Source organism: Rhinopithecus bieti, unplaced genomic scaffold, assembly GCF_001698545.2.
Source record: "Rhinopithecus bieti isolate Rb0 unplaced genomic scaffold, ASM169854v2 scaffold_23276, whole genome shotgun sequence".
Taxonomy (NCBI): domain Eukaryota; kingdom Metazoa; phylum Chordata; class Mammalia; order Primates; family Cercopithecidae; genus Rhinopithecus; species Rhinopithecus bieti.
The window spans coordinates 82,843-95,383 of record NW_016810868.1 but is presented as its reverse complement, the minus strand read 5'-3'; the positions used below and the strand labels follow the sequence as shown (position 1 = coordinate 95,383).

At 50.6% G+C, this 12,541-nt stretch overlaps 1 protein-coding gene across 12 annotated transcripts in view; it reads left to right on the top strand.

Moving 5' to 3' along the window:
- CACNA1B (calcium voltage-gated channel subunit alpha1 B) overlaps positions 1-12,541 on the top strand; it is a 246,066-nt gene that overhangs the window by 192,841 nt on the left and 40,684 nt on the right. For all 12 annotated transcript variants that reach the window (XM_017893202.1, XM_017893205.1, XM_017893198.1 and 9 more), the window contains 4 exons: positions 595-711; positions 1,107-1,172; positions 2,920-3,011; positions 5,243-5,387. In XM_017893202.1, coding sequence (XP_017748691.1) covers positions 595-711; positions 1,107-1,172; positions 2,920-3,011; positions 5,243-5,387 — 420 coding nt within the window. The remainder of the gene's footprint in view (positions 1-594; positions 712-1,106; positions 1,173-2,919; positions 3,012-5,242; positions 5,388-12,541) is intronic.

The window sequence follows — 12,541 nt, the reverse complement described above, 5'->3', positions numbered from 1 at the left end:
GCAGCAGAACACCTGTACCTTCCATAACTTGTCTGCACACACCTGGAGCAGCCTCAGAGGAAGTGTTTGCCCCTCTGCCAGGTCCCAGCTGGGGTCCAGCAAGCAAGGGCTTTGCTGTCTGAGCCAGGAAGGAAAGGGCATGGCCATGAAGCCTGGGCAGGGGTCCCTTCAGGGGTGCTCGGTGGAGAAGCAGTCATGCCCAGCACGTGGTCAGCTTGGCCATGTCCTGTGAGAGGCGGTCACTGCTGGAGGCGCAGCCACAGGTGATCTCCCAGCTCACCTGCAGCAGAGAGCTGCCTGGGAGAACTTTTCTCTCTGTTGCTCACGGTTGGGGGTGGGGAGAGGCCTTAGAGCCAAGGAGGTTTTCTCTGATTTGCTGCATGAGAAGTGATTTGCAAGGACAAGCTTTACTTCTGGAAGATTTTCTGGTGGCTGATTGCTGCTTAGACTGTGAAACAGAGACTTTTTATTTTAATCTTTTTAACCACTTTTCTTTGGGGCCACAGGGATGTGGGAAGAGGTTGTAGGGTGGCAGCAGCTTGCCTGCGCTTTCAGGGCTTCTGAAGGTCAGAGAACAATTCCTCTTCTCTGCAGAACAATTTCATCAACCTCAGCTTCCTCCGCCTCTTCCGAGCTGCGCGGCTGATCAAGCTGCTTCGCCAGGGTTACACCATCCGCATCCTGCTGTGGACCTTTGTCCAGTCCTTCAAGGTGGGCCAGGCAGGGGGCCTCCGTGCTTTCTGTCCCCTTCCTCTGTCTTACTTCCCCCGCCCCCACCACAGCGGCCCCTCCTTTGGGAGGCTGGGAGAGGGCATGGCATGCAGGTCTCGTGGTTGTATGCATTGTCCTGTTGTCATTTATAAAGACATTTTAAGTTACCATAGGTTCCCTTGTTCATGCTTAAAAGAACCCTGAGGTGGGTTTCAAGACTCTGAGTTAGAGATAAAGAAACTGGGGCATCACTTGGTGGAGGGGCTTGGTGGCCAGTGGGATGAAGCTGGAGTAGGCTGAGGTCTGTGTGACCTCAAAGGCCCAGCCACTGTAGCACGAGGCCTGGGCGTGGTGGCCGGGAGGCGTCTGTAGCTGACCAGCCCCTGTCTCCGCAGGCCCTGCCCTACGTGTGTCTGCTCATTGCCATGCTGTTCTTCATCTACGCCATCATCGGCATGCAGGTGGGTGCTCCCCTTCGGGACAGAGCGTGGTCCCAGCCTCTCGTCCCCCGGAGCAGAGGGGCACTGATCATGATTGTTAAGTCGTCGTCATAATCAGTTAATCCTTAGTGAACATTCTCTATGAGCCAGATCCTGCTTTGAGCACTTTATGAACTTATGTAATCCTCTTTTCTCACTCTTTTTTTTTTTTTTTTAATTTTGAGACAGAGTCTGGCTTTGTCACCCAGGCTGGAGTGCAGTGGTGTGATCTGGGCTCACGGCAAGCCCTGCCTCCCAGGTTCAAGTGATTCTCCTGCCTCAGCCTCCCGAGTAGCTGGGATTGCAGGCATGCGCCACCACGCCCGGCTGATTTTTGTATTTTTAGTAGAGACGGGGTTTCACCATGTTGGCCAGGCTGGTGTTGAACTCCTGACCTCAAGCAATCCACCTGCCTCGGCCTCCCAAAGTGTTGGGATTACAGGTGTGAGCCACTGCACCCAGCCTAAACTTAACGTAATTACCCTCAGAAAGACTGTTTTATGGAGGAGGACAGGAGGTGCCACAAGATCGGGCTGCTTGCCCAGGGCCATCCTGGTGTGGAGCAGCCCTGGCCCTCGGCCCATTGCCACCTCTCCAGGTGGATGCACCTTGGTGTTCTTGAGGGCCGCACGGACTTCCGCCCAGTGATGGTAGGGTGTCAGGGCATAGGTCAGAATGGGTGCTGGCTGTGTGGTGGCAGCGCATTTGAGCACAGCTGTGTTTGCCGAGGGGCCTGCACAGCAGCGGTCGCTTATTCTGTTAGTCTGGCAGCCGCGCTGAAGGACAGCCCTGACCCACGGCGGGGGGTTACATGCTACTGAGGAAAACTGCCTGAGAATGCGAGCAGGAGCACATCAGATCCTTGCACTGGGCAAACTTGGCTTGCATAATTTAGATTTTCTTTATTTTGCCAAAGAACACTTTGTCAGCTATTTGGAAATAAGCATTTGAAAACCATCAAGCAGTGTCCCAGTTATAAATCTTTGGCATCTGACCACTTTTCCGACAGTAGGGACGGAAGAGGGACCCAAGGGTTAATTTGTGATGGAAGGTGCCAGCGTTTCAAAGGTTTGCTGAAAGCTGATTTCTAAACTCTATTTCAGGGATTGAAGAGTTCTTTTGCTTTAAAATTTGCAGAGATCTGATGCTATATAAAGAAATACATCTTTTTTTCCTGCTTTGGTCTGTGGAGCATGGACGTTACTGATCTTTGTGGATAGTTCATACATTTGCAGCCAGATTCCAGATTCTGGGCTGAGTACAATTACTGACCCATTTGCATTTCTTAGTGTGGAAAAGTCAGTTAAAATGAATAAAAAGCCCCTCGTGCTATTGCATATGTTTTAAAAAGACATTTTCCCATGATCTGTCAGACCTGTTATCAACATAATGCCTGCTTTGGAGCCGCTGATGATCCCACTTGAAAACACTTCCTGTGTTGTGTGTGGCGGAGGCCTCGCAAGCTTGGCTGGGGGCCATTCTTGGGAGTGTTTCAGACTTGCATCTGTGGACAGGTTCAGAGCTGGAGCCGGCACATACGTGGCCACTGAGAGGGTGTCTATACTGGGAACGCGCACTGGCCTCTCCCGGGTGGGAGTTCTCTGGGGAGGGCAGCCGCCCATCTCATGTGGGGTCCTTGTGTGGCTTGCACACCCTCTCTGGCTTGGTCCACCTGCCGCGGCTCCTGCAGACCCAGCAGAGTCCGTGCCATTGCTCTTCTGCATTGCAGGTGTTTGGGAATATTGCCCTGGATGATGACACCAGCATCAACCGCCACAACAACTTCCGGACGTTTTTGCAAGCCCTGATGCTGCTGTTCAGGTGTGTTGTTCGGTCAACCCAGGCCAATGTCCGTTCTTCCATCAGTGGCTGCTTTACTCAGGATGAAGAAGGGTGGGTGCCAACCACGGAGACCGCCCACTTCTAATTCCCCAACCCCACTGGCTTCCCCTCAGCAGGCCTTTCTGGTTCTTCCCCTCTCTCTGCTCATCTTTTCCAAAGGCTCCTGGTATCTGCCCCAATCTCAGAACAGGCTGAAGGGAAGCCCTGAGGGAGGTCATCCTGGGAGCCCTGGGCCAGGCCAGCCTCTGCTGCCTCATCTGTGCTCCCTGGCGGCAGCTTGGGGGCCTCCAGTGAGGCTCCAGGCAGAGTTCTGGGAGGACAGAGGTGCCTAGCAGGGGCTCTCTTGATGTGCGGCCTCCAGCTTTCCACCTGTGCCCTTGTTGATTACAGGGATCGGTGGGATCGAGGGCAGTAGGGCAATAGGGGGAACTGCTGCCAGCAGAGTTTGTAGCTACTCAGTGGCCCAAGGAACCCAACTGGCCAGAACTGCTGGTCTGAACACACCTTTATTTTCCACTCTCTCTCATGGGAGCTGCTGTTCCCTGGGCTCCTGGATGCAGCCAAGCCAAGTAACAGGCAGAACCTGGAGGGGCCAAGAGGCCGTGGCACAAGCTTCTGGGCATTCCGAGGTCTCCTGGCGGAGATGTGCCCAGGAGAGGGCTAAGCATCAGCTGCTGTTCCTGGGCGCGGAACAGGTGCTATGGCCATCCTGGTTTGAGAGTGAACTTTGGAGCAGAGGGGAGGTGGCGAATGTGTTTTCCTGCCTCCTGAGTCTTCCACAGTTTATCACTCATGAACCTAGGACAGAAGGAAGGAGCTCTTTTAGGGATTTACCATTTCAGTTCATGTTTGCAAATGCACTGGGCTGCTGCACAGCCAGCCCTGGGGGTTGCTCGACACAGCCCACCCTGCCTGCAGATGCACGCTGGGGTGAGCGCAGACCCAGACCTGCCTTGCTGAGCTGCCTGGAGAGACCTCTTGGACTCTTGTTTCTTTGCATAAGATAAGCAAGCACCCTTAGGCTGACACTGTTCCCAAATGATGTTGTTTGCCTGGGCTTTAGCTGCTGTGTTAATTTTATTTCATCATTTATTAATATTCTGCCTCATGCCACAGAAGATTTAAGGCAAACCTATGAAGTCAGCCTTAGTTTTGAGGCCTTTGGTCTCACGGCTTTCTGTTTCTCCCTGAACTTTGTGTTGCCTGGGAACACCCTTATCAGTCAGGCCCGGCACAGGTTGAAGCAGCAGCCCTGCAGGAACACCCCTGCCTCTGGCTGTCATCAGTGAGGAGTGGGCCCAGCTTATGCCCAGGGCTGACCACACAGACACATGGAGGTGGGGACCCAGGCCTTTGACCCACTTGTACCCTGTAAGCCACTGGTGCTGGTTGTGTCCAGGAACAGACTCCGTGCAGCAGCATCCAGGGTGGCTGCTCAGGGCAGGGTGCTCTTGAGGTGTTCAAGGACCAGCAGAGGCCAGGGTGCTTGGAGTGGACTGAGCTGGAACCGAGATGGGGGTGAAGTCAGGGAAAGAGTGGGCAGCAGGTCCCACAGTGCAGTGGGCAGTCATGTGGATTTTGGCATTTCTGATGAGTGAGGCAAGTCGTTGGAGGGTTTTGAGAGGAGAAAGAATGTGATCTGACCTTTGCTTAGTGGCCCTGCTTCCTGCTGTGTAGGGCAGAGTGAGAAGACCAGCTTGGAAGCTTCCATAGCACAGGGCAGGCCATGATCACTTGGTCTAGGACAGTGAGGAGTGGTGAGAGCCTGGCTGTGTTTTGAAGGCAGATGAGCTGATGAACAGGATATATATAGAGAGAGGAGGCAAAGATGATGCCCACATTTTTGGTTGGAGCAGCTGGAAGGAGAGTCACCATTTCTGGAAATGAAGAAGACCAGGATGGCATGTGTCTGGGAGGAGGTCAGGAGGACAACTGGGGCCTGTGGTGTCCACAAAGAAGTGCTCGCCCTGGCGTTGGCCCCTGGTGCCATAGATACCTTTTAGTAAGCAGCGCTTTCCCGATTAACGGTTAGTTTGGAAATCTAGTGCCGAAGGCTCCTTTGAAGAAACAGCATCTGTGACCCAGGCCTTGCACACGTGTGAGCTCTCTGTGGGAAGGAGCCCAAAGGAGCGGGCAGGCTTGGCAGCCCCACAGGGCTCGGGCTCCCTCGAGGGCCTCTGTGGGCCTCACAGCTCTGCCCTTCTTCTCAGGAGCGCCACGGGGGAGGCCTGGCACGAGATCATGCTGTCCTGCCTGAGCAACCAGGCCTGTGATGAGCAGGCCAACGCCACTGAGTGTGGAAGTGACTTTGCCTACTTCTACTTCGTCTCCTTCATCTTCCTGTGCTCCTTTCTGGTGAGTCCTGGGCACCGTGCCCCTCCCAGTGCCACGTCTTGTCTCGGTGCAGCTCAGGCTCCCCCCACGTCTCCTGCTGATCCCTGACTCCGATCCAGGCCGTGTCACAAGCTGAGTCCGTGCTGATGGCCCTTGTTTCCCAGAGATGGCGACCTCATTAGCACGAGAAAGGGCCGACGTGGTAACGGGCTCCTGTGGGCCCTTCCTTGACGTCCGTGGAAAAGGGTTACATTTCCAGGGGCAACTGTTGCTTAACTTCCAGCTTCTAGAAGGTCATCTCCTGTGGTGATGGGACGTGAAGGTACAGCATCCCAGCCAGTGTGCGGGGAAAGCAGCCGGACTGGGTAGGGAGGTCGGCAGGGCAGGCCCCAGAAGTGTGGATTTTATTCCACATCCATGGAAGCCTCAGGGGGCTTCACAGGGTCTGCTTGATGTTTTACAGCTTGGCTCTGGCTTCTGTGTGAGTAGTGAGGACGTGGCTGCAGAACGAGTGGGGATATGACTGGGGGCAACAGTGGCCTGGAGAAAGGAGAGGCAAGGGAATGAGGTGGGATTGGGCTGCATTTTAAAAGTAGAGCTGGCGGCCGGGCGCGGTGGCTCAAGCCTGTAATCCCAGCACTTTGGGAGGCCGAGACGGGCAGATCACGAGGTCAGGAGATCGAGACCATCCTGGCTAACACGGTGAAACCCCGTCTCTACTTAAAAAAAATACAAAAACTAGCCAGGCGAGGTGGCGGGCACCTGTAGTCCCAGCTCCTCGGGAGGCTGAGGCAGGAGAATGGCATAAACCCGGGAGGCGGAGCTTGCAGTGAGCTGAGATCCGGCCACTGCACTCCAGTCCGGGCGACAGAGCGAGACTCCGCCTCAGAAAAAAAAAAAAAAAAAAAAAAGTAGAGCTGGCATGATTGATGATGAGAGACGGGCATGTGAAGAGGGAAAAGCAGGCTGCATCCTGGGGTTTTCTGGGGCCACAGGGTGAGCAGTTCTTCTGAGATGGGAGTACTGGGGAGCTGAGATTAGGTTAGGGTTGGAAGCAACAGAGATGCCCAGTGACCTCTGGGCTGGAGATGTAAACGGGTTGTCGTTAGTGTTTGGTGTGTTTGTGGGGTTGCTTGCTATTCGCTGGATCCCTGCTAATGCGAAGCTTGGTGCAGTGACCTGCGTCCAAAGCAGCACCTGAGTGCCTGTTAGACATACAGATTCCCGGGCCACTCCCCAGACTGCATCAGGATGTCATGGAGATGGATCCAGGAATCTGAGTTTTAACAAGCTCTCAAGGTGACTCTGTGTGTGTTGAACTTTGATGAGCATTGACATAGGGGAAGAACAGGGTTCAGAAGAAGGCTGAAGACTCTGCCCCAAGGGCACTGAGGAGGCAGAAAGGAGCACTAGATCCAGAAACTGAGGAGGAGCAGTCAGGGAGGCAGGTGGAGAACTGGGAGTGGGCGGAGGGAGGATGTAACCAGCCATGCGCCATATTGACGGAAGGTGATGCAAGATGATGACCAAGAATTGTTCATTGGGCCGAGCGTGGTGGCTCACACCTGTAATCCCAGCACTTTGGGAAGCCCAGGCAGGCAGATCACCTAAGGCCAGGAGCTCAAGACCAGCCTGGCCAACATGGTAAAACACCATCTCTACTAAAAATACAAAAATTAGTCAGGCGTGGTGGCATACACCTGTAATCCCAGCCACTGGGGGAGCTGAGGCAAGAGAATCACTTGAACCTGGAAGGTGGAGGCTGCAGTGAGCCGAGATTGCACGATTCCACTCCAGCCTGGGCAACAGAGCCAGACTCCATCTCAAAAAAAAAAAAAAAAAAGGGAGCCTGAGGCAGGAGACTTGCCAGAACCCGGGAGGTGGAGGTTGCCATGAGCCAAAATTGTGCCACTGTACTCCAGCCTGGGGGACAGAGCAAGACTGTGTCTCAAAAAAAAACAACAACAACAACAAAAAAATGTTTGTCAGACATGGAAAGGCAGAGGCCATTAGCGCCCTTGGGACATTGTTGCCTCCGTCAGCGTAGTGGGAGTGAAGGCCTTGTTGCCGCCAGTTTGAGAGCCCATGAGAGGAGAGGAGCACAGCTGGGACAGAGTCACTCTTGACAGTGAGCAGCACTGAGGAAACACTTCGAGCCTGTGGCCCTGACTCCAAGGAGGAACAGCTGGCATGGGCTGAGCTTTTCTCCAGGTGCATTCACTCCTCAGTACATGGGTAGAAAAGTGAATTATCCAGATTCGGGATTTCCCAGACAAGTGCAAGGAGGGAGAGAAGGGTGTGTGTAAGAGTGTGGTTATTGTGTTGGATGTGGGATCAAAGCTGGGGACAGAGGAGGGTGAGGGGCAATGCCACTGGACTGGAGGTTCTCATGAGGACATGTTTTGGGATGCAGGTATTTGAAAAAGCGAGCCAGAAAAGTAGGCGATGTGAGCAGAGTGGGATGTGTGAAGTGGAGACGTGGGAGACAGTGAGTGATGCCATCAGTAAACATCATTGCCGTCATGACATTATTATTGCAAGATCATTGCATTAACATTAGCATGATCACTGGTGATAAGCATGTTCAGTATGATTTGTGGGAACAAAGAGATGAGCTGATGGGTGAGAAGGTTCAGGAATGGAGAGGGCAGGCAGTGGTCCTCCCATCTCTGTGGATCTTGAAAACAACAAGAATGATAACAAGAATAGAAGTGGAGACACAAACAGCAAGCCAGGTGCTAAGTTTTTCATGAAGGAAGGGGAAACTTAATATGTGACTTGAGCCCCAGAGAACAGGTTTCTAAAGAAGAGACCAGAGGGGACATCCATCCGCTTAGATGTTTGAGCCAGAGCAAGAACAAGTGGAGAGCACTCGGGGGAGATGGAGATATAAGGACCTGTGCTGATGGCGGACTGTGAGCTTTGCGGGATGCAGTAGGAGGTTGAGGTGGTTGGGAATGGTGTACACTTGAGACAGGTGAGCTTATACTTAGATAGAGAAATACAGAAGAACCTACAAAACTGTGTTTTGCCACTTGCCAGAAACCAAGGGAAGGATTTCCATGTTTGAGTCATCTCCTGATCCCTCCGAAGACCCCTTGTGGGTAGCAGGGAGGGTGGGCTTTTTGGAGAATCACTTTCCTGAGGCGTTGGTCTCTATACTGTCCAAGGACATCTGGTGCTGTAAGAACCAGCACACCTGTGGGCACAAAGCCAAACCTACTAGCCTGACCTTACCATGCACCTGGCTGCAGAGATGGGGTTCCACAGAAAGCCACATTCATGATACCACAGCACGCACAGGGCCAGCACTCACTAGACGTGTCCAGGATGAGTCGAGGAATCCCTGGGTTTAGCTGTCACCCCTGTGCAGAGAAGTGGGTGTTTCGTGGCCACTGTCCTTTGTTCTTGTCCCCATGGACCTCAGTTATGGTTCTTGGCTAATCCTGGTGTCTCCTTACTGAAACTGTAATCCTAATTCTTCTGGTACTTCCCTCACAGATTGGACATGCAACTCATGTTTTGAAACACTGGGATGTGGTTTGGTCTGATAGAGAAGTGATGTGGAGAAAATGGGACTGTGAATTTGGGATGGGTGGCAGGACTTGGTTAGGTTGGGATTTGGTTCCATTAATTGGAATAGAGGGTGCTGACGGAAGAATAGGGAATGAAGTTGTTCGTGACAGCCTGCTGATAATCACTGAGTCGGGCACTATCAGAGTCTTATGAATACATTAAGTATTTTAGTCTCTGTGACTGTCCTGAGATTGGTACTATTATTATTATTATTATTATTATTATTATTACAGTGAAGAAATGGAGGTTTAGAGATGTTAAATATCTTAGCCTGAGTTTAGAACCTAAGTTTTTGAAAAGGACAAATTCCTCGAAAGACACAAATTACCATAACTGACTGAATTAAGTAGAAAATCTGAATAGACCTGTAACAAGTAAGAAGATTGAATCAGTAATCGAAAACCTCCCAATAAAGAGAAGCCCAAGACCATATAATGGCAAAGGGACACTCTTTGCTGGGAAAATGGGACATCCACATACAAAAGAATGGAGTTGGACTCCTACCTTATACTATATACAAAAATTCACATAAAATTAAAGAACTAAATGTAAGAGCTATAACTATAAAGCTCGTAGAAGAAAACATAGTGGATAAATGTTTATGATGTTTTACTTAGTAACAGAGTCTTAGATTTGACACCAGAATCAAAATAAAAGAAAAAATAAATTTGTCTACTCAAAATTAAAAACTTTCATGCATCAAAGGAAACTATAAACAGAATGAAAAAGCAACCCAAGGAATTGGAGAAAATATTTGCAAATTACATTTCTGATAAAGGGTTAATATCATAATTGTTGAAAGAAAATCTTTTGCCAAATTAAATTTAACAGAGTTTGATTGAACAAAGAATGATTCACAAATCGTGCAGCCTCCTGAGTCGGAGTAGTCTCAGAGACTCCAACACAGCCACGTGGCAGAAGAGGATTTATGGACAGAACAAGGAATATGATGTACAGAAAATGGAAGTGAGGTGCAGAAACAGTTGATTGGTTACAACTTAACGTTTGCCTTATTTGAACACAGTTAAAACAGTTGGCCCTCTTTGGCCAAAACTTGGTGTGATAATAGGTTACAAAGTCTGTTTACACTTCCATTTAGGTTATAGTTCACTAGGTACAGAGAAACCTTTAGGCTGAACTTAAAATATATAAGGAGGCAGCATTAGGCTAAACTTGATTTAACAAAATGTATAAAGAACTTCTACAACTCAACAAGAAAAGTAAAACAACCCAATTAAGAAATGAGAGGTAATATCAGCAAGATGACTGACTTTCCCCATAGTGCTTGTCCTTCTCAAAAAGACAGAGCAATGAACAAAAAATTACATTTTAATGAAAATAACTGAGGGAGAGTCTTGGAGTACATCAGAGGTGTAACAGAGACACTAGTGAGCACCCTTGGGATGGCCACTTAGAGAATGGAAGGAAACACCAAGCAAACACCACCACTCCATCCTGCAACTGGGATCAGCTGGGACCCAGGAGGAGCTTTTCCCTTTGGTGAGGAGGTAAGCAAGAGGATCCCAGGAGCCCCCATTACCACCTCAGACACCTGCAGACCCCACCACTCGGGTCCCCTGCAGTCCTCAAGGCACTAAGCCCAGCTGAGGGAGCTGCCTGGAGTCCACACAGCTGTGCTCCCCCAAGAGACAATGCCAACACTGCTCAGCCCCATGTGGCTACTGTGCTGCACTACCTAGGAATTGGAACTACAGCGGGAGTGTGACTTGCTCCTGGAGTAGCCACAGCTTCCCTTTATCCCTGAGGCAAAACTGCCATCAAACTAATCGAGACTGGTGACCGGCATCCCGAAGCCGAGCTGCAAGCAGCTGTTACACCCTTCCCCAAGGGGCCACGTGGAGGTGGAGCTGCTTCACCTACCCTTCCCCTCCATGCCCACAGGCCAGAGCTGAAGTGGTACCCTGCCTCCTGGGAAGACACTACCTTGACCACTCAGAGTGGTCACACCTCCCCAGTGTCTAAGTTGAAGCAGTTTCCTGCATCCCAGGAAATGGTGCATTGGCCACCCAGAGCAGTCACATCCCCCAAGCCTGAGCTGAAGTGGCACACTGCCCCTGCCCCCCACCCCCAGCAATCAGTGCCCTGACTGAACTGAGGGCTGTGCATCCCATGGCTGAACTGACACGGTACCCTGCCATCCCAGATAAATAGAGCATTGGCTCAGCCGAGATACTCAGCCCCACAGGCCAAACTACTCTAGTGCCCTGCTTCCCTGGGGCTAGACTTGCTCCCTAGAGTCTGAGCTGCTGAGACAGCCCTGCGGAATGGAGTTCCTTGCCTCCCCAGGGCTCAAATGACAGCTGTGCTCTGCCATTCTAGGGTACTTGCTGCTACACCTGGTCTCACAGAACTGCCAAGCCTCACCATCCCAGGGTCAAGAGTAACTACTACATGGTGCCTTTTCCCCTGGGACCCAAGATGCCACTAAGCCCTGTTGGTTCAGGTTCCTGAATTGCAGCTGTACCCAACTTCTCAGGACCAAAACTCCAGAGCACCCCTTCTTCCTGATTTGGACCAGTGCTATGCCCTGCCCCCACCCCACCCAGGAGTAGAATCACAGCTATAATCTCACCACCTGGGCCTGAGCTGCTTGGGAATGGCTTAGAGTCAGATCGTGGCACTGTGGGCAGTGTACACCCAACTCTGCCCCAGGGAGCAAACCTGTACCCCAAGACCCAGATGCCACCATAAGTTCATGAGGTTCTAAGCATAGGACCCCGGCTCCATAGCCATTCTGAGCACCTACACCTGGAACCCAGTGGTGCTGCAGCTGATTGCAGGCCATTAGACCTGATACCAAGAGGATACCCTCAGCTAAGTCTTCCAATTGTGGGGAAAACAAAAATAACAGGACCCCAAAAGCCCTTGACACTGAGGACATTTACAGCCTACACTGCCACTTCTGCTGCCACAAACTTCTACACCCTGGACAACTGAAGTGCCCACAGTTACTGATGTTGAATGCAGCTAAAGAAGTTGTAGGGAGACTATACCACTGCACCTGGAAACAGATTAACTACGCCCTTCCCAGCTGGCACACTAAAACCCAACTTCACTGTACAAAGTTTGGAAGGGGTGATTTGTTCTATCAGATGTACAGACATCAAGGGACACAAGACACATGAAAAAGCGAGGAAATCCGACATCACCCAAGGAACATAATTCTTTAGTAGTAGACCCTAGTAAAACTAAATTTTAAAATGCCAGGAAAGGGATTCAAAATAATGTTCTTAAAGAAGTAAAGCAAAATACAAGAAAATACAGACAGACAATGCAGTGAAATCAGGAACACAACTGACAGTATGAAGGAAAAATTCAACAGAGATAGGAATCATAAAAAAAGAACCAGGCAGAAATCCTGCAGCTGACAAATTCAATGAATGAAATTAAAAATAAAAACCAACAATAGAGAGCTTTAACAGTGAATCTGATCAGGCAGAAGAAAAAAGATATCTCTGAACTTGAAGATAGGTCATTTGAAATTAATCAGTTAGTGCAAAAGAAAAGAAATAATTAAAAAGAGTGAAGAAAAGCCTTCAAGAATTATGGAGCACAATTAAGCAAAAAAAAAAAAAAGT